General features: G+C 40.3%; 1 protein-coding gene across 1 annotated transcript; it reads left to right on the top strand.

The window, feature by feature from the left end:
- The first annotated feature begins 2,174 nt into the window (after positions 1-2,174).
- Positions 2,175-23,740, top strand: pip4p1a (phosphatidylinositol-4,5-bisphosphate 4-phosphatase 1a). Its single transcript, XM_061045391.1, has 7 exons — positions 2,175-2,426; positions 4,320-4,513; positions 9,846-9,952; positions 12,308-12,413; positions 16,360-16,412; positions 17,153-17,243; positions 20,189-23,740. Exons 1-7 carry the CDS (start codon positions 2,309-2,311, stop codon positions 20,330-20,332), a joined length of 813 nt encoding a protein of 270 aa, XP_060901374.1. The 5' UTR covers positions 2,175-2,308; the 3' UTR covers positions 20,333-23,740.
- Positions 23,741-25,983: the final 2,243 nt, after the last annotated feature.

The raw sequence follows: 25,983 nt of genomic DNA, 5'->3' as shown, positions 1-25,983 counted from the left end.
TCCTTCTGACTGTTTTCCACATCGGTGCAAAGTTAGAGTTCATTCATTTCAGTATTTTTTTTTTTTTTAAAGTAAATTTGAAGTTATAACATTTTAATTGTTATAGTCCAAAGTATAACATTGGGCTCAGTTGGCTTTGTACAGAAACAGCTGAGAGAAATGAGGGCCACGTTTGGCTTTATTTGTGAGTAAATCTCTAAACCTAAGCTATTCCACTTCTAAATATACTTAAAGGTGCACTATGGAGATTTTGTAGTTAAATTTGAAAGTTGGAGAAGAACAATTCTCTGCTATATTTTCTGAACTCAAAACACAAACTTTACTCAAAGTAAAAAATGGGTCCCTGGATGTTTGGAGCTAAAAAGCGTCCAGGAGAGTTACGGTTTCACTGTAGCGGGCCCACCACCATAACTTCTCTAGTAGCATTTTATCTTCAAACAGTGTTACAGGGACCAAATGTTCCTCTGAGGACAGTTTGTGTATAAAGTTATGAACATATACCACAGAATATGTACACTTCTACAACATTCACATTTCTCTCCCAAAACTCCATAGTGCCTTTAATTATAATAATACCAATAATAATCATTACAATAACTTTTTGTACAGTACATTATATAAATGAAGTTTGCAGAGTACTTTTCATAGAACAAGTAAATACAAAAAAACACAAGAAATGATGGATTATCTGTGACAGGTAGCCATATAATTTATATCACATCAACAGTCAGATATAAAACACGTGCTAGTTAAAGTTTAATGTAGGATCAGGAAAGATGATTTGCATAAAAGTAAAAAAAACCCAACAAAAACCAAAGTAGCTGTTGTACTTTTAACTCTGTTCAACAGCTCACCTCTTGCGAGCAGAGAACTGTCATCATGATAATATCTGTCTCTCCTTACTGTAATCTGTTCTGCACATGTTCAATTTACAAATTATCCCTGCACTCATGTTCACTTCATTTGTCTGTCTACTCGCCGTTATATTGTTTAGTTTCTGCTTTTTATATGTCTACACTCCTGCACTTTAACTTATGTCAGTACTGTCCATTTACAACTCTGTTTTTGCATTTACATTTAATCTTCCATATTTAATCTTCCTATTTAAGACTAGTAATGCTTAGTTAAATCCTGGTTGTATATATTAACATTCTTAGTTTTTATATTTTTAGTGCTTATTTACTTTGTATTTAATATTATATTGTGTTTAGATTTGCTAATATTGTGTTTTTTTTACTCATATTGTGTGTTTGGACAACCTGCTGCTGTAACGCCACAATTTCCCAGTTTGGGATCAATAAAGTAATTCTATTCTATTCTATTTAGTAAACAATTTCAATCAGTACCGGTAGGCCTACTTCTACTTTCACAACATTGAAAATAAAGAAAAGAAGAACGTGTTTGCTTTTACTTGATTTGACATGACTTGTGCATTTTTTTTTGACATCTCAGTTTACAACCAAGTACATCTCGAAACCTAAGCTATTCCACTTCCAAATAATTATACTTAATTATAAGAATACCAATAATAATCATAATAAGAACTTTTTGTACAGTACATTATATAAATGCAGTTTGCAGAGAATGCTTTTCATAGAACAAGTAAATACAAAAAAAACACAAGAAATGATGGATTATCTGTGACAGGTAGCCATATCATTTATAAAACATCAACAGTCAGATATAAAAGACGTGCTAGTTAAAGTTTAACACCGGGTTGGGTTCTCATGTTGCCTGGGTTCTTATAATGGTTCTTGTGATGTTATATATGTCTGTTGGGTATCGTGCACTTTGGGTTCTTTTCTGTTGAATTGTATTTAATAATTTTTAGTATTTTGCTATTTGTTATGTTCTTGCTGTTGTTTATGTTCTTCTGTGTTTGGTTTAGTTTGTCAAAGCACTTTGTAAACCTGTGTTTTTAAAAGGTGCTATATAAATAAATAAAGTTATTGTTATTATTATTATTATTATTGTAGGATCAGGAAAATGACACTGAAAGATGATTTGCATAAAAGACAAGTTTAGGCCTACTTCTACTTTCACAACATTGGAAAAAAATAAAATAATATTCTCTTGTGCATTTTTATTTTTTTTGACATCTCAGTTTACAACCAAATTGATCCGTGCCCGTGCAGCCTGAGCCACACCTCCGTGCACCGTTACCGCAGCAGCAGCAGCAGCAGCAGCGTCGGTGGTGGTGTGATCATGTGACTCCTGCCTTTACGACACAACAATACAACACACACACCGTATCGGTCTGCATTCACTCTCTCTCCCCCACTCTCCCCCTCCACGCCTCGCTCTCGGTATGGCGGACGGCGAGAGGTCCCCCTTACTAGCAGACCTGGGAGAAGGTGCTCTCGGCATCGGCTCCGGCGGGTTGTCTCCGGGTGCGGCGCCTTACGGTGTGCCCAGCAAACCACAGAGTGAGTATCCATCCATCTCTCTCTCTCTCTCTCTCTCTCTCTCCTCCATATACTCCAAGCCTGAGCTAGCCTTAGCTCCTACGTTAGCATGCACTGACTGGGCATTCTGCTTAACCTGCTTGCTCAGCTGTCAAATATCATTTCGTGGCGTTTGTCTGTGCGGGTATGCTGAAAACATCTCTGGGAGTTTCTCTACGAGCATCTCCTGTTTCGTGATAAAATGCTGTTTCAGACATGTTATGAAGCAGAGGTTGAAGCGTTGTGTTAGCATGCTAACCTAGCCTGATAGCTGCATCCTCAAACCCCGCATGTTTGCCTAACTCTGCAAAACTGCAACAGCAATAATGCATTTCATTAACATATTCTGACATTAACTGCTGCATGTGTTTCAGCTGTGCAGTGCTTTATGCTGTGATGGTAAGCTAGGTTACTGCAAGGCTGAGCTAGCTGAGGAACACCTGATTTGATTGACTGATGGGAGATCCATTAGGGAGGCTGCTGAGGGATGCTCCAACAGAGAGCTGCGACCAATAACATGCTCGCATAGGGAGGGGATGTTTTTTTAATTCATTAATGGGGAAATGCATGATGAGAGAAAGCAATAACCCTGATCACGTCTGTCTATTTCAAATTGTGACCCGTTCTGCTCCTAAGTTAAGTTTGCACATTTTATCTTTGCACATTAAATTAGTGTACCTGCTCATTATTACATTATTTTATATTATTGGCTGATGACATGTCTGCACACTTATTTGCACTTTGACATATGTAAACACAACTCTCTAAAGTGTAACCACATTTTACACCTCTGCCCTCCAGAGAAGTATGTTTACATTCAGTTATACACTCTGTCTTATTCATTTTATTTAGTCTTTTTTGAGACTATTTCCTTTGTAATATAGCAATAAGTAAGGTCCTTTACCTGCTTTTTGTAACGTTAAAAGACAAATAGTAAGGTCTTTTACCTGCTTTTTTGTAACGTTAAAAGACAAATAGTAAGGTCTTTTACCTGCTTTTTTTGTAACGTTAAAAGACAAATAGTAAGGTCTTTTTACCTGCTTTTTTGTAGTGTTAAAAGACAAATAGTAAGGTCTTTTTACCTGCTTTTTTGTAGTGTTAAAAGACAAATAGTAAGGTCTTTTTATATGCTTTTTTGTAGTGTTAACAGACAAATAGTAAGTTCTTTTTACCTGCTTTTTTGTAGTGTTAAAAGACAAATAGTAAGGTATTTTACCTGCTTTTTTGTAAAGTGTCTCGAGATAACACTTGTTATGAGTTGACGCTATACAAATAAAAATTGATTGATTGATTGACTTTGTAAGTAATTTGAATTTCCCTCGGGATCAATAAAGTATCTATCTATCTAATGTTAATCTAAATTCTGGATGTATATATTTCTTTCTTTTTTATTTGTGTTAGGGTTTATTTACTTTCTATGTATTCTTCTGTTGTTATTTTGCATTGGTAACCCGCTGCTGTAACTCCACAATTTCCCAGTCTATCATCCTGCTTAATAGAAATGTAGAGCAGACTGTACAGTATTTTGCAATAGATCTCTCGATTAATCCGTCCCATTTATGAACTCATTCTTTAACTCTGGTTTCTGTTTCTCACAAGACTCTTATTGCTTGGGACTGACCCTGCTCTGCATTCCAGGAGAGTTTTTCTCCTAAAGCTCCTTTCTGTTGAACTCGAGACCAAATCTTATTATCTTGTTAATCGCAACGTTGAGGTTACTTGTCATGAGTATTAGGTTTTTTTTTTTTGTTCTTTTCAGGGTCATTACACAACTTTTGCAACTGCGTTTCCTCAACAGTTCATTAAATGGTCACTGGTTGTGTTATCATATTATTCATTTATTGTTTCACTTTTCCTGTCTCCCGCCTTGTGTAGGCTTCCCTCCATTCCCAAGCCCCACCCAGCCCTCAGTGCTGCTAGGGGAGGACCCTCCACCCTACTCCCCTCTCACTTCCCCAGAGAGTGGCAGCGCCCCTGTTATCAGCTGCAGAGTGTGCCAGAGCTTGATTTCTGTGGAGGGCAAGATCCACCAGCACGTGGTGAAGTGTGGGGTTTGCAATGAAGCTACGGTAGGTCTCAAGAGGAATTACTACAGCAGAATTTAACACACAGAGAACATTTATGGACCGGTTCTGAGTTCAGTTCGGAAAGTCTGAATGTTTCAACAACGGCAAAAAAACAGAGTGGAATGTCTCTGTTACAAGTTATACTTTAGCAAAAAGTTGATGTGCAATATGTGAATTCATCAACAAGTATTATAACATGAACAAAACATATTTTGACCCCCGTGTGATGAAGATTATGACGTCAAGTCGGCTAGTCGGGCTCCTAATTCTTTCCAGAGTTTCCAAATAGTTGCTGAAACTTGAATAGGGGTCCATGTGCGTTTTGCAACTCGGAAACTTGTTTTTCCGATGTGTACGACGCCAAATGAACGCACCAACAGACACTGTGGAAATCCAAGATGGCAGATTTTTCCTTTATATCAATGCTACGTCACATTGTAATTGGACGTATTCACGGTATCAACACACGAGTGGAAAAAGAAAATACTGGCAACCAGGAAAAGATTCTGAAGCTGCTTCAATAAGTCTCGCGGCGGCCTCGTCTCCAGTCTTGCACCGGTTGTGTTGTAAACGTCATCAACCCCTCACGCTCGCTCCTGGTGAATTTTCCTGAAAATGTCCTGCTGCCTTCACACATCAGCTCATCCCGCTCTTCAGGTGGAAATTTTACTAGGGGCCTGGGCGGGAAAAGTCAAGGGGAAAGAAGCGCGGCTGAAGAATTCGGCAATTTGTGCTCGCACATATAACTCGCTCGACACACCACAGAATTTCTGCCACCACTTAATTACAATAGAGCTGAACCCTGGGTCCAAGATGTATACCTGCAGAGCAACAAATAAGGAAATCATTCCCTGTTTTTCGCACCTCACTGGTGGGTTCATGCATGTATCAAAATAGTCTTATACTGATAATTACGAAACCAATGCAAGCCAGAACTAGATTTTGGTGTTAACAATGTGCAGGCTGTTTCAGTATTAATGTAAGTGTTTGGTGCACACCTGTCCTGCACACAGTCTAGTTCAGTAGAGCTTTTTTTTTTTTTCATCTACCATTCACGGCTGTTGGTCAAAAAGTAAATTCCAGCGCCCGGGTAATTTAAGGTTGTTGGGTTTTTTTTTTCTTGTCATTGCTTCAAGTTACAGAAGAGAGTTTCAACACAATTAGTTTTCAGTTTCATTATCCTTATTAAGATGAATAATCCACCAGACTCACAGTGAGGTCACTTTTAGTCCTCACTGGTAGAAAGTACTTCCACTGTTTCTGTTTCAAAGCTGAACCGGACATTGGACTGTAACTTTCTGTAGTTTTTTAAAATCACCACCACCACCAAGACGGGTTTGCAGACGTTAAGCGGTTGTATTGGTTCATCAAAAACTATGAGCGTTTACTTTATTAAATGGGGTCATTTTGGTCGAGGGAAAGCGGCGTAGCATGAACCTGTGTGTGCACTCAGCAGTTTCAGCAATATTTATAGTATAGATCCTCTTTAACATGTGCTCAGCTTTGACTTCTGCCTACATTCAAAAGCTAAACAATTATATCTGATTATTATTCTGGTGCTAAAGGCTTTCCTGATGCAAGTCACATTGCACATCTTAAGTCTAGTCACAGTCTTGTCTGATGCTACAGAACTCTTGTTTCTTTCTCTGTAAATACATCATCAAAGTTTGTGAAAACACATCCAAGTATTTATTTTAATGATGCTAGCGATCAGATTCAATTTAGATTTTGCGATACCATGTTTTGTCATAAACCTCATAAAAAATTCAGTATGTTCACAACCTGTAACTGAATCTTTTCTGTTTGAAGTACTTTGACGTTTAAATCAAAGTGCTGGAGTGCCTGATCCAGAACATGTGACGTGCTGAAGTGAGAACACTTGTGAGTGACGCTATTTTTACAACCGCCTCATTCTTACGGTTGGTCGGTAATTAAGCGGGACTCACATCTCATATGACAGCCAAACACTTCAGTTAAGTCTTACAGTGACTGATCACGTGTAGTTAAACGCAGCAGGTAACAGCATGCACAGAGAAAAAGATCCAAAATAATTAGGATTTAAATTTAGCTGATGGTAACAGCACGTCATTTAAAACGACCAACGCTGTCATATTTTACAGGATGAAGGGGCGCCATGCATGCTCATCACTCGCAGCTCTGCTATTCAGTACACAGATGGAGAAAAAATCTATAAAACATGTCCAGATGTACAGATTGGAAATATGAGCAATCGACAGACGGAGGAACATATGTACAGAAATATGTCCATGGCTTACAAATAAAAATAGTTTGACACAAATCTGTAAAAAAAAAAAAAAAAAAAAAACGATAGCTGAGGTTTCATTGAGACTGGAGTCAGTCTGGATGCATCGTTAAAGTTACAGATTGATGTTTCATCACACAGACATGTTTTGAAACCCAAGCATTTTCTCTGATCCAAAGATCTGTGAGGGATGTTGGGCAGGAGGCGAAACATGCTCCTGTTATAACTGCAGGGTAGCTTTTTTTATTTTTTTGTTTCAAGCAAATAAGTTTGATCTGGTCTGGTTCTGTTTTTGTGTTAATGGGGCGCTCCTTCTGTTCGTGTCACTCCCCTCTCCTTAATTAGGCTGATACATTTGTTTGTTGTGACATAACAATTTACTCCTGCCCTGCTTTAATTTGACAGCCAAGGAGGGATGACAGTCCATTGAGTAGTTGCAAATAAACAATTTAAATGCTTATTTCGCTGCCGCTAATTGAAATAGCTCAACAACAAAAAAAAATCACAGTTAATGGTGATTAAGACGAGGCAGAAGCAGCTGAATAACTATGACCGAGAGCTGGAATGGCTTGAGCAGTGGTTATGAGACTGAAGATTCAAATCACTGAAGACATCACGTGTGTTTATTGTGGAAAAAGGTAACTTACCTGCACATTGCCCCCAAATGATCTCACTGAATGATCAACAAATCACCCTCAGGGAGACAAAGCAACATGTGGTTTGAGCGCTTTATTCCCGAGCGATCATGTAGTTCTGTGGTGTGAGTACAGTGGCTGCGCTCACGATCCAGAAACGGATCCAGGGAGCAAAACCGCGGCGCTGACAGACCGAGGCGAGCACGGAGTAGGTGGAAATTGGGGGTTAGATTTTGTAAAGAAACGGGCTAAATAAGGAAACACAATTTTTTAGAATGATGCAGTGCAGTTCAACCGTCACACAAACAATATTCTCCTACATGAATATAAATCCACTTGACACTATTTGCAGGCGTTAGGGGACCAGTTCAGCCCTGGATCCCCCCCCCCTAACTTCCACTTCCGCTGCTGCCGGATAATACATAAACCAATTTGTTGTTATTAGTGGTTGTGAAGTAACACAGTGTCCTCAAATGAAAAAGTTTGAAACAAGGCGCAATATGACTGACCAGCTAACTCACTCATATCGACCCTGTCTGCACCTGTGAGAGTGTGAGGACAGCAGCCATGCTACAAATACAGAAGCTTAAGCTGGCAAAAAAAAAAAATGATGCAAATAGTTTCTGTTATCTCCTCGTTTCATAGATTGATTATTCGACGTGTGCCTAATTGTGATTTTTGTGTCCTGTAAGGTAATTGCTCCAAGAAATTGTAGGTCAAATCTTATCTTATTGTTTTTGTACATACCAGATGTATTCTGGGAGCTTACTGTGTAAATTAAGCCTGGTACTTAATGGATCTGGACTGAGCACGTGTTTGTTGTTAGCCTGCTTCTGTAGATGCTTATCATGAAACGCTTGTAATACTCGTTTTGATCTTCCAGGGGGAAAAAAAATCTCACCTCAGGGTACCCCGTTCAGTCTGACAGTCGCATAAATGCTGCTTTGTCATTTCTTTGTTATTAAACCTCTGCTGGGCTACAGGCAGCATATGTGACACACATACATTTGGTCGCTGCCACATTTCACACCACAGATTTATTGTGTTCCCACGTCGTTGTTTTTTCTCCGCTGTGTCATTGCCGCTCTCTCTCTCCTCTGCAGAAACAAACTCGGCTCCCTCGGTTGTTGTAAAGTGAAATTGATCAAGGCGCAGGAAACTTGCAGGACTCCATCTGATCTGGTTAGTCAGAGTTTAACGATGCAGACGAGAGAGCCATCAGCGGGACACACAGCGGGAGGATGTTCTATTAAAGCCCAGAGGAAGGTGTCGGACTCCTCGAGTTGCACTTGTAGGAAACTCAGATTAAAGTTTCCGTTCTCTGCGTGAGCTCAAACATCGTCCTTGACTGCCGATCGGGGGCCCACAGTCACATGTGTCCTGCTGAGAAGTTACAAAGGAGACTGCACTGTCAAGACGAACACCTGGTCCATTAAAGCATATACATGAGCACTATGTTCTTCAAAAACTATGTTTCTGATTCTGTACATAATGTTGTTTTGTAAATCACAAGATTTTAATGATTGTCTATGATGAGTCTATATCGATTTTCTAATTGCTTGTAGACAATTTCTCGTGTACAAAAAGGGGCATACACAGGCTATAAGCATCAAAGCAACAGTTGATTTCTCCTTGAGAGTGAAGACAATGCAGCAGTAGAAGAATAGCGCCAATCTCTCTTGGCACTCGTTAAATTGACCCTGAATGAAGGAGGTGCTGCTCAGTTGGTAAGCAGCTGCACTTGAAACATAAAAGAGGATTTTTTCCGACATGATTGCTGCCACTCTTTCTCAGATTCCTTCATCAAATGAAGCCCTGCTGTGATCCGTTTCTTGCTTCCTGTCATGTCGCCTTGTTGCAAGCTTGCCCGATCTTTACGTCACTGCTTTGCAATGTGCGATCGTCATAAAAACAGGACAGCATGAATAAAGCAAATGAATATGCTTGAAGGCACATATAACAGATTTATCAGGCAATTTAGGACTGGTCTTGGATTTCCATCTCTAGATATCTTGTTGCATTATGTTACTTGTGTACCCTGATGCGGCATTCTGCGACAGAAATATTCAAATATATCGTAGAAGCGTTCGTAATCGTAGAAGCCTGTATGGATGATCGAGTCTCATCAGCTGTCTTAAGAAATTACGAGCCAAACCTTTTCGACTAGGTTGAGATAAAGTTGGTGTTTTAAAGAAGAAGGCCTCAGGACGACCTTTGCTCTCCTTTCTTAATAATCATTATCATGATTCCCTAAGTTTCCTAACCTGCGACTGCAGTAGTGCCACTTCTAAGAACTCTCCCAAAGCGCCTCTCTTCCTCACTTTGTGTTGGTTCAATTCTTTGTCTGTCAGGAATAATTGGCTTGTTATTGACTCTCCCATTCTAATGCCCTGCTTCTTATCTCTTCCTCCCCGTGTGCCTCTGTTTCCCTCTGCAGCCCATTAAGAACGCCCCAGCAGGGAAGAAGTACGTTCGCTGCCCCTGCAACTGTCTCCTCATCTGCAAAGTCACTTCCCAGAGGATCGCCTGTCCCCGGCCATATTGGTGAGACATTTTTTTTTCTTTTCCAAGTGTGTTGAGTGTGCGTGTCTCCACTGCGAGGCTGCCAGAAGAACTTGTGTGTTTGCATGAGAGCAAAATGAGGCAGAGAGGTAACCAGGTGCGATGGGAGCAGCAGTCCCTCAATTAAGGCTGTGCTCCCAGTTGCAGTTTACATGCAGTGCTCAGCGAGCCGGATGAGGAAATAACAGCCTCATTAAAAACACCACATCATGTGTTTGGCCTCAGCAGTATGGGAGGAGTGTCTGTATGGGTAATAATGCTATATAGTACTGTATGTAATGGGGTTTGTGTTGGGTGAAACTTTATTCAGAGTAGGGAAATATTTTTAAAGTTTGCACCTTGAAGCAAAAAAAAAATCCACAACTCGGCAGGTAAATGCTCTAATTCTGAAGAGTAGCTCCTAACCAAATCCACATTTAGCAGATTCATTGGTATTTAAATATCAGAGCTGATTGAGCTCAAGAGCCACAGAAGAACAAAAACAGGTTAAAGTGAAAACTGGAAGGGCTCCAAGAAGTTGTAGTGAATGCCTCTTGTGTTGCATTTTGCGTTTCTCAACTCATCACTAGGTTGCCAAAAGTTCAAATAAATCTCAGGAAAGAAAAGTTTCAGGGGCCATCCGTCAGAAGGAAGCTAAACGAAAAAACCGTAAAACACTTTTTTACAGGTCAAACCGATGCCAACGTTTTTGGATTTCTATCGTATAAAAACGGGCTGATGTCAGTCACAGCAAATGACTTTGGCAGCTCATCTGAACATCATGCTGCTGCAGCCTGGTGTAATTGGTGAGACAGATAAGAGTCGTTGTTTATGCCTCAGGCGTAAAATGTGCAACAGCAACATTTTTAGCCATCATGCTTTTTTTGGGTGGGGGCTGGGGGGGGGTTAAGTTTTAGCTGTTATGTAAATGTGTGTAATTTTGAACGGCACATCATACAATCTTTTGTCATGAAGTTCTGAGACACACAATTCTCTGCCAGCTTCACTGCAGATCATGGGCTAAAGCTGAAGGTTAATCAAAATATTGTGCTGCAAAATACAGTTTTCGATCAAATTAAAAGTCTCAAAACCTTCAATGATTTCCCCGTTTTACCAGTTATTTGTTTTGGCCTTATGAAAGGCAGGGATGGTAATTTTCCTCCAGATGTGCTCTGAAAAAGGAACAAAGAAAATCCCTCATCTGTAGCAGTTGTAAGCCTGTAAAAACTTTGACCAATGTCTGCCACGAGGTACCAATCTGATGAACCAATCAGACGCCTCCCTGTCTTCATGCTCGTTCTCTACATCTTGTGTGCACTAGCCCACACTCAAAGAGTTTATACTGTGAGTTTACTTACCGCTGAATGAGACATGAGACGACGTAGTTTCTACACATTGAAAGCGATGAGCTGAGGTCCGCTTCTGGATCAACGGCGCTCGTTCATGTAAGTGAGGGGGCGTGGCTTTTGAGGGAGCACAGAGTGGAGGGGGTGGGTGTAGACAGAGCACTGAGGGAATGCTACTTTCAAAATCATGCTAGTTTTAGAAAATGACCAACCCTGCCTTTCACTTGCTGAAACAAAGATAAAGATTTAACAGACATTTATGGAACTGAAAATTTTTCATTTTATGACCATTTAACTAAATGTTTTGTTGCATCCATCTAGCCAACGAGTCGATATAAAAAACAGTACACTACCTTAAAACAATTGGCAGTCAAAGACTATCTGGCAAATGTATAAAGGGTATTCACAGACAGATTTCTTCCACCAGGAGAATAAAAAATGTGGAAATCTGGACTTTGCGGTTTCAACTTGATTTGAAAAGATTGAGGATTGGACAGTAGATTAGGTGTCACAGATGCGCTTAAAGTCGGAAGAGATACTTTAATTTGTTGGCAGAAAAGAACCAACTCTTCCTTTCATAGCTGTCTGCTTGTGTTCAGCACCTGTGGGGACGTTTGACCTTCCTGGCTTTATTACAGTTGACCAAAGGTCTTTCATTTCTTCCTCCGAGGCGTATTTTCCTGCATTGAATTGCTCTGGAGGGTTTACATTCCCTCTCACTGTTTTGCATTCAGACCAGACATGCTGACTAAAGCAGACGCCTCTCTGCGCCGCTGTCTGATCAGTAATTCTGGACAGCTGTGGTTATGTGTGGAAGTTGCTTGTGGAAAAGAAGTGTTAGATCTAATGAGAAGCCTTTAGCCCTTTTCTCGCAGTCAGAGTGAGTCTCACAACACCAGGCAGTGATTGTCAGCTTGCATTGATGCTGAATATATTATCTGGAGTCATTTGTGGTGTGAATGTTGACCTTGTGTGTCTTAACATGTTTGCTCCTGTCTTTTTTTTTTTTTAGTAAGCGGATAATTAATCTTGGCCCCGTTCATCCTGGACCTGCCAGTCCTGACCCCCAGCCAGCTGGAGCCCGCGTCTCCTGTGGACACTGCAGCAACACCTTCCTGGTAACACACAAACCCTACTTATATATATATATATATATATACCATTAAATTAACTTAAGGGAAATATGTTTGTTACCTTTAATACCGATGGACAGGTTTCAGAATCACATTTTCTCACAGACTTTATAAAACATGGACGTAGTCTCAGTGATGTCACCTGTTGGTTTCCGAAGAGGCATTTTGAAGCCAAGCGTGTCCAGCTGTTATTAAACTCAAGTCAGCCATGTGCATAACTCTTGGGCTAAACGGTTAATGTAAAAATCGAGATTCTAATCTTCTGAGATTTTAAATCGATTCATAACTTCCAAAAATCTTTTATTCTTTTGGGCTAATCAGTCACTACCTGCTAAGTGCTAATGCAAGCTCTTAAACTCAGCAGAATGCCAAATGGTGTAGCAAGACATTCAGCCAGTCTCACAGCTGACTGGAGTAGATCCTGAAGTATGAACTAATTCATAAATAGACTTTGAATCCATGAATCCAGAATCATTTTGAATTGAAAATAGATTCTGAATCAAATCGTGAGACACCCAGAGATTCCCAGCCCTACCCTGTAGAGTGTGTACCAATAAAGAAAGGAGCTACTGATACTGATACATTATTTTTCTAACCTGACTTCCTGCCGTATAAAGAGTCATTTTAATGGTAATTCATTGGTTTCATTTTTTTGGAGCCAGCCTCAAGTGGACACCTGGGATCTGCAGTTTTTTTGCACTTCCTCATTTGCTTCATTTTTCAACAACCGGCGGTTACTGCTTCATTTTACATTTGATTCAAAGTTGATGCAATATTTCCACATTTTGGGAAATTTGCTGTCTAGTCTTGCCATGATTTTGATTAATAACATAAAGTCTCATGTCTGTCCGTCTGCTATCCAGCCAGTGCATAAAGACGGGAAACAGGAGAAAAGTGACGGTCTAGTTTTGTCCCAATGTTACAAAATTAATTCATTAAAGCTCAGCAGTGAACTCATTAAATCTCATTCTCGCAATCCATTAAAAAAACTCATCAGATAAAGTAACAACAGTTTTAAGCCTTAATAGAGCAATTAAGATCACATTTACACTGGAAATCACTGCTACATGTTCATAAATAATCCTGGACTGAACCCCTGTTAAACCTCAGTGTGTCGTCTTTCTATTGAAAGGTTTTTAAAATCGAGATCAGAGACCTGTGCTATTTTGCAAAAATAAAGTATGTTATTAATCTGTTTATCCAAGTTTTAGCTGAAAGGCAAATAAGAAAATGTAGCCTGCTCTCTACTGATTTGAAGCCTCTAATTTGGTATTTAGGCCTTCACCCTCTTGTTTTGTTTGTTGTGCCAGAGGTGAGCATAGTTGGTTTAGAGGGTAGATGCTCAGTGTAACATTTCTCTTTCCTGATTCACCCTCAAACATACCCTTCTTGACTTGTTGATTTGACTCACAGTGGGATCGAGAAAGACTTCGATCTAGGGGCTGAGAACATCAACTTGTGAGAACAAATGTAACTCGAGTAAAAAGTCAAGTTAGAAGTGGGTACATTTCAACACATCAGTACAATCAGACTTATTTTTTTTTTCTTCTAACCAGTCTAGTCTCCATTAGTAAGAATAACTGTTTCAGGCATATGTTGCATTTATTTTCTATTTCCGAGGAGTTTATCATACAAGTCTCTGTCTCTCTCTCCTCAGCTCTTCTGTATTGAACTTCACTGTCGCGAGCAAAGAACCAATAAAACGTTGTTGAATAGTTTATGTATTTGTATGCAAAGTAGCTTAGTAATAAAACAGCTTTTTCCTTTGTCTTTCTTTTGCTTTGGAGTGAAGCTTTTGTAATTTGTTGCTGAAATATCTTGTGACAGTTTCAGCAGGCCTGAGGTTTTTTTTGTTGTGAAACGTACTGTAGCACGGCCAGAACAGTGAATTATAGAGGAGCTAAAACCTCTTAGCACCAGCGCCAAGTAAATGTTAAGTTACTGGAGCAGATCAATAACCCTATCAGCCTTCTGCTGATATATTTCAACCGTTTTGTGCTAAAGAGGAAGCGAAATTTTACTTACTGCCCTCTTAACAATGTGCGGGACAGGTAGAGACGGTTTGGATATATGGTGAAAGAAAGGAGTCAGAGACAGCGGGGGTGAAGTGCTAAAAGAGGTGAGACGGATGGTTCAGGCTGCTTAGCATTCAGGCGGACCTTTTCTACCTGCTTGAAGACAGCGCGGCTGAATGAAAATACAAATCTGTGCCCTGGGTGGTGTCGCCGTGATCCTTTTGTCGCAGATCTGGCGATAATGTTCTCCGCGCTTCCCATACAGAGTGTTTCTATCAGAACAAGAAGGATGTACGGCGCACACACACACAGTGCGTCCGGCTCTGCAGGGTAAACGAATGTATCACGCCGCAGTGTTAAGAGAGGGAATAAATGTTGACTCCCCGAGAGAGAGAGAAACCCATTTTTCTTTCTCAGCTTTTTGGATGGCATGCGGCGCTAGTTGGCGAGGACTGGAATGGCTGTGTGTGAAATATATCATCAATTCATGCAGCAGCCAGATACAGTCTGTATTTTGACAAAGTATTTATTGTTTATTTATACATCGCTGCTCTGTGACATTAGGTCTGTCACATCACCAGCCTCATCAGTGCTGCATTTTCAGTTTATTAATGAAATGAGTTGGACTGTCGTTTAATCATTCAGCTGTCATCTGAATCATCTCCAGCAGATATTGTAGGAGCCAGAAATGAAGGTCAAATTGTATCTATTGTTTACGGTCTATTCAGTATTGGTGGTGAGCGTTTTCACCAGGATATTATTGTGATGATGGCGGTCATTATATGGACCACACTCACCTGTTCACTGGGGTACTTTGGCTTAGAGGGAGAGATTTGTTTAAGCTCTTGTAATGTGAGGGTTGTTGCTTCTTTCTGGTTTGTATCATTGACAGTTAAATATTTAGTATGACAGGATTTGTATTTGTGACTTCAGGGCTTTACAGTATTTATACAAATTGACTTTACCAGAATATATTGCATTGTTGGTCAAGACAAAAAAAAAAAAAGATATTGCAGGGGAGGCCTTTAACTTTTTCTTTTTCACATTTCTTTGGGCGTTATTCAGACATTACCAACAACTGTACTTAGACGGCCTCCTGTCTTGAAAAGTGAAGCCAATGTGGAAGTGCAAAATCCTGCAGGTCATCGAGTGTCCGCTTGAGGCTGACTCCAGGAACACCGGGAATCACATACACACCACAGGCGAAAAGGCCATTTTTACAGCATTAATAAACATGTTCACATCCTGGTACAAAAAACTAAATAGGTCTGATTAGTTATTGTCATCACTGGCACACACTTTAAGGGGGGGGGTGATTTTGTTTTTAAAAACGCCTCTGTTTTGATTTTATGAACAATACGTGTTATCCATAGTTAGGCGTGTAGCTGACATGATTGACAGGTGTCAAGAGGCTTAGAACCCGCCTCAGTTCCAGCTCTCAGCCTGTCGTTAGGCCTAACAGGATTTCCAGCATGACGGCTGCTGCCGATGAGCCTCCTGACCCCCCTGCAGGAACAGATGGCTGACGTCACTCAGGCTTCGTCCATTAATATTAACAGTCTATGAAACAAACCCAAACGTCTCCTCCAAGCACTTAATAAAACCTTATGGCCAATAAAAAGACATGCATTCATAATTCCAGATGCAGACACAGCATAAAGAAGGACTTTACAACTATAGATATGCACTTTTGATTTCCAGCCAAATGCATTGTCTGAAACTTTTTGATTGGAAAGGTGTAAGCAGTTAAAAAAAAATAGATTGATATTCCATGTTAGAATATCAATTGATGAGAAATATTCTGAATATAATATTTGTTCAAGGCCGTTTTCTTCCTGTGCAAAGTTGAGAAAAACATGTTTTTTTTGGTGTGTTTTGAAGCGGGAGCTTACATGTCTTTCCTTTTGTAATTGCAGTGGACAGAGTTCACAGACCGGACGCTGGCCAGGTGCCCACACTGCAGGAAAGTGTAAGTAGCTATAAACAATTCATCCATTATACCCCTTCAGTCTCACTTTACTTGTAAATAGTAGTTTTACATTGTCAAGGCTCTTAGCTGCAGCTTTTATTCAGTGAAACCTGCGTGGAGTGAGCAGCGTCAGGGTCTTTCTCAAGGACAGAACACACACACACTTTGATGGTATCCGGTTTGTGTGGCTTTTGTCTTTGACCTCAAATGCTGCAACACATTTTTCCTCACCAGCCTCGGAGTGTTAACATGTGTCTCATAACATCAGGAGCTTTCTGATCAGAAGGATTTGAACTTCAAACCACATTCATATATCACTGTCTGAATAAGAGTCTTAAGAATGTGAGCAAAGTTCATGGGACTGTAGGTGGGCTGTTAGTTAACCAAGGTTTTCCTTTTAACCACCATCCTGTAGAAAAAATACCGATGTAAATCATACAATCGTTGACTTCAAAATGGCACTAGCTGCTTTGGTTTCAAGGTCTTTGTAGCGGGAATGCGCTGCTGTTTACATGAATATTTCATGTATATACTCACTAACATACAACCTTGTATACTACATGAAACCCTTGAAGCTGTTGGCTGATAGCTTGATTTTTTTATTTTAGAGTTTGACTTGTCAAAATGCTCGCTTTGACAACGACTTAGTTCTCAGAAAGATGAGAAGAGTTTTATCACTGGGTTGTATATTTTTGTTCTAATCAAATTGATTTCTGTCTTCTGTTTATTCATTTCTGCAGCTCGTCTATTGGTCAGAGGTATCCCCGGAGGCGGAGCTTGTGGTGTTTTCTACTCTGCTTGCTATTCGTCATCTCAACTGCGGGGCTGATAGTGAGTTGGCCATCCAGGACGCCTTACTATTTTGTTTTTATTTTTCATCTTTTTATCTGTATTTTACCAGGAAAATATTTCCGGGATCTAAAACTAACATTCAAGATATTAAGACCTTCTGTTTAGTATATACACATCATCAATGGTGACATGTTCAGGGGCTAAAATGACACAAAATATTTAATTGTTGTCTCATCTTTTAAACATTTGAGCTCTCAAAAGACATTCTTAGAATTTAAAAAAAAAAAAAAGGTGTCCTTTTGCTGCCGCTCTTTAAACAGTGAAGGTGTTCACCTCACAGCTGCTCTCTTGGCACCGTCTGACATGCCGCCATTTGTTTGAGAGAAATTGCACAAACAGAACCTCAATGCGCTGTAAGCAAAGTTCAGTTTGCAACAGCCGCCTCTACACCCACTGAAAAGTTCAACAGATTATATAAATCTTGACTAGGATTGACCTTTTGTTTCCCTTTTCCAATTCTTCAAGGCTCTTAATGCAGAGAAGTTCAGCTTCCTGTTTTTATTTTTCACGTTTGAAGAAGTTGTGAAACAATTTTAAATGAAGAGGAGTGCAAAAGTCTAAAAGTAGATGTGGATTCAAAGGAAGAAAGAGTCGATGCATTCTTCTTTTGAAACAGCAGAGGGAGCAAGATGAACGTGAAACGGCACCACACAGAATTCACACATTAAACACTGGATGAGTGAGTGCCTGCCCGCATGGAGAGCAGTAAGCAATGTGCACAGAATACATTTGCAGTATTGGCAGCATTGCATAATGTGGAGGCAATTAATGTCCCGACATAAAAGCAGCCCGTGTTTAATGTAAAGGCTGTTTTCAATCAGATGACTTGCACCACAGCACAGGTTTGACAGTTTAATCTCAACGCTGCGTTAGTAAAACTTTTATCGGCAAAAAAATCAAAGACAAGTATCTGAGCGAATGCAATTTTCCCCATCGCGAATAATCAAGCAGTGGTTCAACAGAACACGGAGGTGGTTAAGGATTAAGGAAGTTAAGCACATTCATCACTGCAGCAGCTGTGGCGTGTCCCCAGCTGAGCAGCATCAGCTCAAAGATGCCAGTTAAAATGTTATGGTCCCTGTGAGCCGCCTGAGTCATTAAAACTTTACACATCACTTACACAAGAAGAGGGAAGACTTTCATTTAAGGCTGAGGTATACATTTTTCTTATTTAAGCGTATATAATATTTTTTTAGCCTGCATGAGCTGCTTTGATGGTTCGATTTGGCCGCCTTCACAGCTTTTTCTTTAACTGGTAATAAAGCGCATAACTTAGCATACAGAAACCAACCTGAAGTGATGATGATGATGATGATGATGATGACGCCAAATCCTGGACTTCAACATACTCTGTGGTTTAATATAGAAAGAATTCAATGTGCATCATCAGGGAGATCTCCAGGGGTCTTAACAGGTTTTTTACAGTATTTTGTGTAGTATGGGCTGCAGGGTGGTGCAGTGGTGAGCGCTGTTGCCTAAAAGCAGAAGCTTACTGGTTCAAATCCCTGTTGGACAGGAGCCCTTCAGCGTGCGTTCTCTCTGTGTACTCTGGATTCTCTCCCACAGTCTAAAGGTTAGGTAACAGCTCGTTAGGTCAGTTGGTGACTCTACATTGTGTCACCAGTGTGTGTGAATGTGAGTGTGGCTGATTGTCTGTCTCTATAGCCCCGTTTCCACCAAGCAGTCCAGTTTGGTTCAGTGCAGTTCAGTACGGTAATCCCTGAACTTGCTTGCATTTCCACAGCCAACCTTTATTTGGTAAGCGGAGTGTAAGCCAGGTGGAGATAGCGACATCATAGCAGCCCAACAAGGTGTAGCCCGCTATAAATGAAGTTCAACGTTCAAGAAGAACAGGGACACAGTAAACAAAAGGGACCCTTTAGGGTTGGATTGGTACTCTTGACACCCCAACAGAAGGGTGCCAAAAAAGTAGAATCGGTACAGATCCCTTATTTTGGTACCATTCCCAACTTTTGACAGTGGAAACGCCAATAAATGGGTACTGTATGGAACTGAACCTGACCACTTGGTGGAAACGGGGCTTTTATGTCAGCCCTGTGATTGAAAGGCGTTCAGTCCAGGGTGTAACCCCCCCCCCCCCCCATAACAGCTGGGATCGGCTCCTGCCCCATGCTACCCCAAAAGGGAAAAACAGTATAGATAATGGATGGTTGGATTTTTTAACCTCACAGCAGTATAACAATATGTCATAAACAATCTTCCTAACTCAAGTTTCATAGTTTTCCTTTTGGCTTTTTAAAAACCCATATTAGCTTTGCTCCACTCTTGTGACTTTGCAACAGAAATTCACATTTCCATATTCTCAGACGATCCCTGTGGGTTTCTCTCAAAGTCACTTTTACCATCTTCATTAAATAATTTCCTTCTGAGCAGCTGCACATGCTCAATACTTGATGGGAAGCTATTTTCCCTCTCGCCCCTCAGTCACTTTTGCGCACTGAACAGTGAACATGTACGGAGTCCATGAAAATGTCTGCAGCTTAAACGGCAAACAAATTCAGCGTCTGATGCAGGTGGATCAATCACGGATTAGGGACACATAGTAGCATCTCTCAAGCGAGCGTGTGTCGTATTAAAAATATTGTAATGTTGTCATAAAAGTCCGACTGGTTGATCTTCTACGACGACAACAAAAAATCTCTGGGTACTTGGTTTGAATTTTTCAGTTTGCAAAAAAATCTAAATGGGTCAGATATGAATACATAAAACATTTTCCAGCCTAATTGTAGCTTTAGCTCTCTGATTTCTTTCGCCTGATTGGACTTGAGCTGTCTCATTATAATCACCACAACACACACTCAGAGAAATGCTCATAAATCCTTTTTTAAAGACTCTCCAAGCAGCATCTGATTTTTCTGAAACCCCCCCCCCCCCCCCCGTCTGTTGTGTCGTCCTCTCTTCAGGCTGGAACGTGGGTGCAGGCGCAGACCTACCAGGGGATCTACGCCTCTTGGGCCGTGCTGCTGCTCCTGGTTGTCATCACCATGGCGCGGGCCTTCTACTGGGCCTGCATGAGGGTCAGCCAACCCCTCCAGAACTTCACATAGAGCCCCCAATCAAACCCCTTCAGCACCATGTTCCTTATCCGCCAGGCAGGAGGAAAAGATGGCTTTAAGGAGAAAAAAACAAAAAAACAAAAAAAAAAACAGAATATTTATTTAAATCCAACTCCAGAAAGAAAAAAGTTCTCCTCTTCCTGTCCCCTCCCTTTTAGTCAAACGTGTTTCAAAAACTGGATGGCGATGGCTGCGACTGCTATATATCTATCGGTAATTATGATGATGCGTAAAGCCTAATGTACTGTTTATCTGTTCTAATCTCGTGGCCAGTGTGGGGTTCATTTTAACATTATAACAAATTCTCTGCCTCGATTTCCCCCTTGCGCTCTTTATAAATCTTTGATTTAGTCTGTGGCACATCTGTTGCACTCGCAACTTCTGAGACGACGGCTGAAAGTCTTAGACGTGAATACCGCCCCTTGTTTTTTTAATTTTTTTTATTAACTACACTCTTTCTTCAGCCCTAATCCACATTAAGGTCTAAGCATTTGGAGCATTTAACATTTTTCAAAACCCAGAAACAAATACATTTTTTTTTTGACAGCGGCGATGAAGTCAGATGAAGTTTTCAAAACAAAACAATGACGCCAGTAGAACATTAGTTCGGCTGGAGGGACATCTGCCTCCTTTTGTGAATCAGAAGATCAAGTATGTGTTGAAATGTGTCTGGAAATTGAATTCAGCACGACGTGAAAGGTAGGCTATGATGTCTCTGAACTCCATGTTTATGCTGAATTATCCCCTGGGACTGACTTTGATCCAAAGCAGCTTGAAAGCCTTAAAAGGAGGTGTGATAGAAGGATTCAACACACACACACACACACACACACACACATGTACACAGCCAATCATATACACACACACAGATATGAATGCATAGCGGCACACAACAAAAGGAGGATGCTCTTTTGGAGTTGCAACAGCTCAGAAACCAGTTTGTCAAAGGCACTCCAGCCTCTCTCTTCAAAGACAAACTCGCAGACAGATTTCCTCCATTCGGTTTGTCCTTATTTCTGACATGCAAGCCCCCTCTCTGCATGAACGCTGGATATTGTGTACCGGTCGCATCAGAGTATAACCACATCTAAAGATTTAGCTTCACTTTGATCCGAACTGTGGCCAACACGTTTACTTTCTGAAGAAGTTTTTATGTCATTCAACCTATTTCCCCATTTCAGCTTTCGAACTTAAATCTCTTATTTTCATATCGTACAGCCACTGCAAATTCGGCGTAATCCAACTCCAATACAATTTGTCATGCATCAACATGGTTTTACCTGGGTTGATCTTGTTCTGCTCAGCTTTAAGAAACACTCAAATATGAACCAAAACACACCAGGGCTCACATTGATATCTACTTCCTCGTAGCCTGTGAGTATGGGGGGTGTGTGTGTTGTTGGAGTTGCTGTTTGTGTCGTTGCTTGTAAATTTTGATCCTACAAACCTTGAACAGGTTTTTCTTTGGAGAGGACCCGGCTTAAATCTTGAGGCCTATTTGGCCAACTGCTGCTGATTCTTAAAAAGCAACGATAGCTCTGTTAGCGACCCTGAAACTTTGGGATGTGCTTGTTGAGAGTGTAAAATCGCTGAATAGTTCAACTCTCGTGATCTGTCTCTTGATCTGCATTTGGGACAATTCATGGTGGAAATTTTTTTTTTGTCATTGAAGACGGAGGCTGGAGCTCTCTTACTGATTGATTTCCAGGCAGAGCATTCACCTTTAAGGCCAGTGGTATATGTGTGAAAGAGGAGTTGTCTGCTTACTACACAAAGCCTAATGCCAGTCAGAATAGGTCAGTGAACTGCACACACACACAAACACTACACTTGACATTCTCACTCAGTGCAAGTCCCACAATGACTCTGTGGTTCTGAATGTGGTTACATTTCTTTTATGAATTACGTGTTTGTTTGTTTGTTTTTTGTTTTTGATTGTAAATATATTTGTTGTTCATGTACAATGGAAGTGACTAAGCGGATTATGTTGCACTCAGTTCTTAACACTACTGCTGTGATCGCTGCGGACCTTTTTATTCGTTGTTTTTAAGAAGGTTATTTTTGCAAATCTTCACCTGTTACATATTTAATGATTTGTTGAACTACTAACCTAATAAGCCTCGGGACACGCAGTGGTGTCCAAATCTTAACCACAATCACAGACACACCAACATACTCACAACGACGACAATAAACACATTCCCGAACGAGGACATTTCTCTGTCACACACACACACACACACACAAACACACACACACACACCCAGCACCTTATACAGTAGTGAGAAACACTGCATACACCAAGTGAGACGAGATGAAGTTGCTTTGCTAGACTGAGCTGAGGTCGCAGACAGTTAGTATGGAAGTGTCATGTTATTTATTATACATGCTGCAAAAAAGGCCACTACAACAAATAAGTCATTTATGAAGTCCTCAAATCTTATTTATTGTTACAAATTCAAGTCTGTCGAGAAGTGAGAATATTTCCCTCACCTCAAGACTCGACAGGGCAATACGATTTTCAAACACTGAAATCAACACGATGATCCGCTAGGTTGAAGTTATAGCTAATAAATTCAATTCTGAGACTTTGAAGGAAACGAGTGTGAAAGGAAAGATTGTAGGACATGACTTATTTAGAAGTGTATTCAGAACGAACACAAAGCCAAGTTTTCCTTGCACGGCGCAATTCAAGACGAGTAAAGGTAAATACTTGAATTTTCACCAGCCAACGCAGCGACTTCTTCATGCAATTTCAAAGATTTTGCAAACATTAGCGATGACATTCTGCTGTTGGGGTCACCAGGATTCAGAAATTGAGATCAAACCTGTCGCTGTATGCTATCCAGATGAATCACTCATTGGCTGTAAGGGCAAATTATTGTGTAATGCAACTTGAATACGGGCCATGTTGACTTGGAAAAAAAAAAAGCAATGCAAGATTGACTTTGTGTTTTGTCTCAATACACCTTTAGTATCCCTTTTTTGCAGTAGAGTGATCATGTTTTATCCATGACTGCAAATGAAATGAATCATGTTAATGCCAATAATCAAGAACCTGGCTGATGCTCTTTTCAGAGTTTGTTTACACGCAAATAAAGACATGATGATGATGTACAAAACAGCTAATGTGAGTTCTTTTTATTAACCGACGCAGGACGGGGCTGTAGGAAGGAAAAAAACCTCAAATATTAATGTTACAAAACCTGTAATTTAATGATGCAACATGTCGAGGCAAACCTGCCTGGGGAAGATCTTGAAGGTCTAAGTGAGCTTGAAATATTGAGTGTCTGTATCCCTTCTTTCCTTTATCTGTATGCTGCTTACCTTCTGCACCTGTGCCATCTTGGCTCTATACAACACTTACTCCAAACCTTCCTAACGTAAGCTATCTCAACCACGTGCTGCATTAAACCTAGAGTAAGCCTATATCACAGTTTATAACTATTATTTACAATCTTTGATTTCAAACACTTTCAGCTAACTGTGTCAACCATTTGGTCAGAATAGGTAACGACACATACTCAACCATTATTCTGAACACCGGTGTGCCACAGGGCTGTGTACTCGGTCCTGGCCTGTTCACCCATGACTCCCCCCTATTCCCTCCCATTTATTATTTTTAGCTAACTGCTTAAACTATTAATCCATTATTTTATCTAACTGCTTATGAAGGTAATTGAAGCCAGCTATTACAAACGTTTACTCCTAAGCTAACTATTTAAAATATTTAACTAGGGTATCTTTTTTTCGACAGTCTTGGAACACTACAGTATAATGTATTAATTACTTTTACTTTTGACTTTAATTTAACGCTCTATGAAATGAATCCAAGCTAATGTTATAAATATGTATTTGTCTTTGGACTGGGTGTTATTTGTTTACCAAAATATATCTAAAGGCCTTGACACACCAAGGAGGTCGTCGGCCGTCGGTCCTAGTTTTTGCGGTGTGTTCGGCCCCGTCGGCCTTTTTTTGGCTGATTCGACATGTTGAATCGGCGGTGGGTGAGAGGAATCTCTCTGATTGGCTGTTAAGGAGGTTTCATTTATCTCCAGCTCTCGACAACAGGTTCGGGAAAGCACTTTGAGGTATCTATTTCAGCTATACTCATGGCTAACTCTTTCAACAATTCTTCAATCAATTACTTTTAAATATGAACAGTTATTAATGTCCATTTAGCTCACAAACATTTCTGCTTGTTTAACTAGTTTTCATTCACTCTAAACTTTGGCAGGCTGTGTTTAAATGGTATCATGACAATTTTAAAGTTCCTTTTTTATTATTCTTATTATTATTATTTGAGTGACTCAGATTTTAGCCCAACCCCCTAGCATGCATATCTCTGTTTTGAAATCACTTGTGTACACTATCCATAGTCCCTATATAACACACCTCTATAAGGGTTTTCAGATACGGTATATATGGTATTTCTCCAGTATAGGTTTCGAAAACGATGATTAAAGCTGTCTGCCATTCCCCCTAATTGGGATAAATCCTAGCAATTAAAATGAGTGAAATCAAACCATTGCTTTAATTCTCTGAACCTGAGTGAAAGCTTTATGCCAGTCTTTAAACATAAGCCTAATTGGGTTTTATCTGACAATAAGAGCAGCTCTCCGCTCTTTGTTTTTAACTCCCACAAATGGCTGGAAAGCGGCTCTTCTTTTTTCTCACACGTCTCGGCCCCTGTCGGCCTCTTGAGTTTCATGCGGATATATTTTTTGCCTGGACACAAAGAGATGGAGGGATTAAGGACACTGAGAAACCTTTCAGAAACCACAGCTCCCCGGAGAGCAGGAGAGACGAGGGAGGCTCAGAGACGAGAGTGTGGAGGGGAAGAAAGGAACACAAAAAGCAGGAGCCTATGTCTTCCTAAGTGAGGAAGACAATTGGTCCCATAACCTTCTGATTTTAAAGAGAGAGGGAATCAGCGCGCTTTCATTCAACAAACACACACATTCAGCCTCTTCCTTACACAGGTCTGTTTTATTGACTTAATTTTTCATTCAGGATATTAAACAGCTTTGCCTCCTTAGGGAACGCCGCTGTCTCCTTTGTTCTCCCTTTGCCATCTTGATAGTTTTCCCTTGTGATACTTCAGGAACAATTCAGCTGAAGTGAGACTCATAAGAGGATATAATGCAGCAGAGGAGAAAGGAAATCTCATTTGGTTTGAATCTTCGTCTACTTTTACACCATGACGGTCAACACTGTAATCAATTTGCCTTGTACAACAGCCATTGTTCACTACAATATTAGATTTTCATTATAGCAGACACAGCTTTTGCACTTCACAGCTGAGGAACCTTTCTCTCATTGCCATTGGGCATGAGAATATACTCTTTGAAAGGAGGATTATTTTTCAACGACCTGAACCTTTGTGCAGCAAAAACCAACTCAGCGTTTGAGCAAAGACAGAATTTTGCAACTGAAGAATCTGACAAATCTCTTTGGCCTTTGGATAGTACATGTGTTTGTGAGGCCAAGACGTTGAAAAAGAGAAACTACACTTTTATATCCCCGTGATAATCTTGGTTTCCTTTCTTGATCATATGGTGTCAAAAGTCCCCAGTTTTTTGTTGTGCATTAAAAATATAAATGTTTCTTAATTTCATCTCTTTTTGTTTTTGTTCTAAATT

Source organism: Labrus mixtus, chromosome 8, assembly GCF_963584025.1.
Source record: "Labrus mixtus chromosome 8, fLabMix1.1, whole genome shotgun sequence".
NCBI classification, from domain to species: domain Eukaryota; kingdom Metazoa; phylum Chordata; class Actinopteri; order Labriformes; family Labridae; genus Labrus; species Labrus mixtus.
Note: the sequence above shows the minus strand (reverse complement) of the source record. Positions and strands in the feature narration are given on the sequence as shown.

Excerpts from the sequence above, each read along its gene's own strand:
- pip4p1a (XM_061045391.1), top strand. The coding sequence starts at position 2,309 with ATGGCGGACGGCGAGAGGTCCCCCTTACTAGCAGACCTGGGAGAAGGT. Across the intron at positions 2,427-4,319 it reads TGTGCCCAGCAAACCACAGA|GCTTCCCTCCATTCCCAAGC; the intron begins GTGAGTATCCAT and ends CGCCTTGTGTAG. Across the intron at positions 4,514-9,845 it reads GGGTTTGCAATGAAGCTACG|CCCATTAAGAACGCCCCAGC; the intron begins GTAGGTCTCAAG and ends TTCCCTCTGCAG.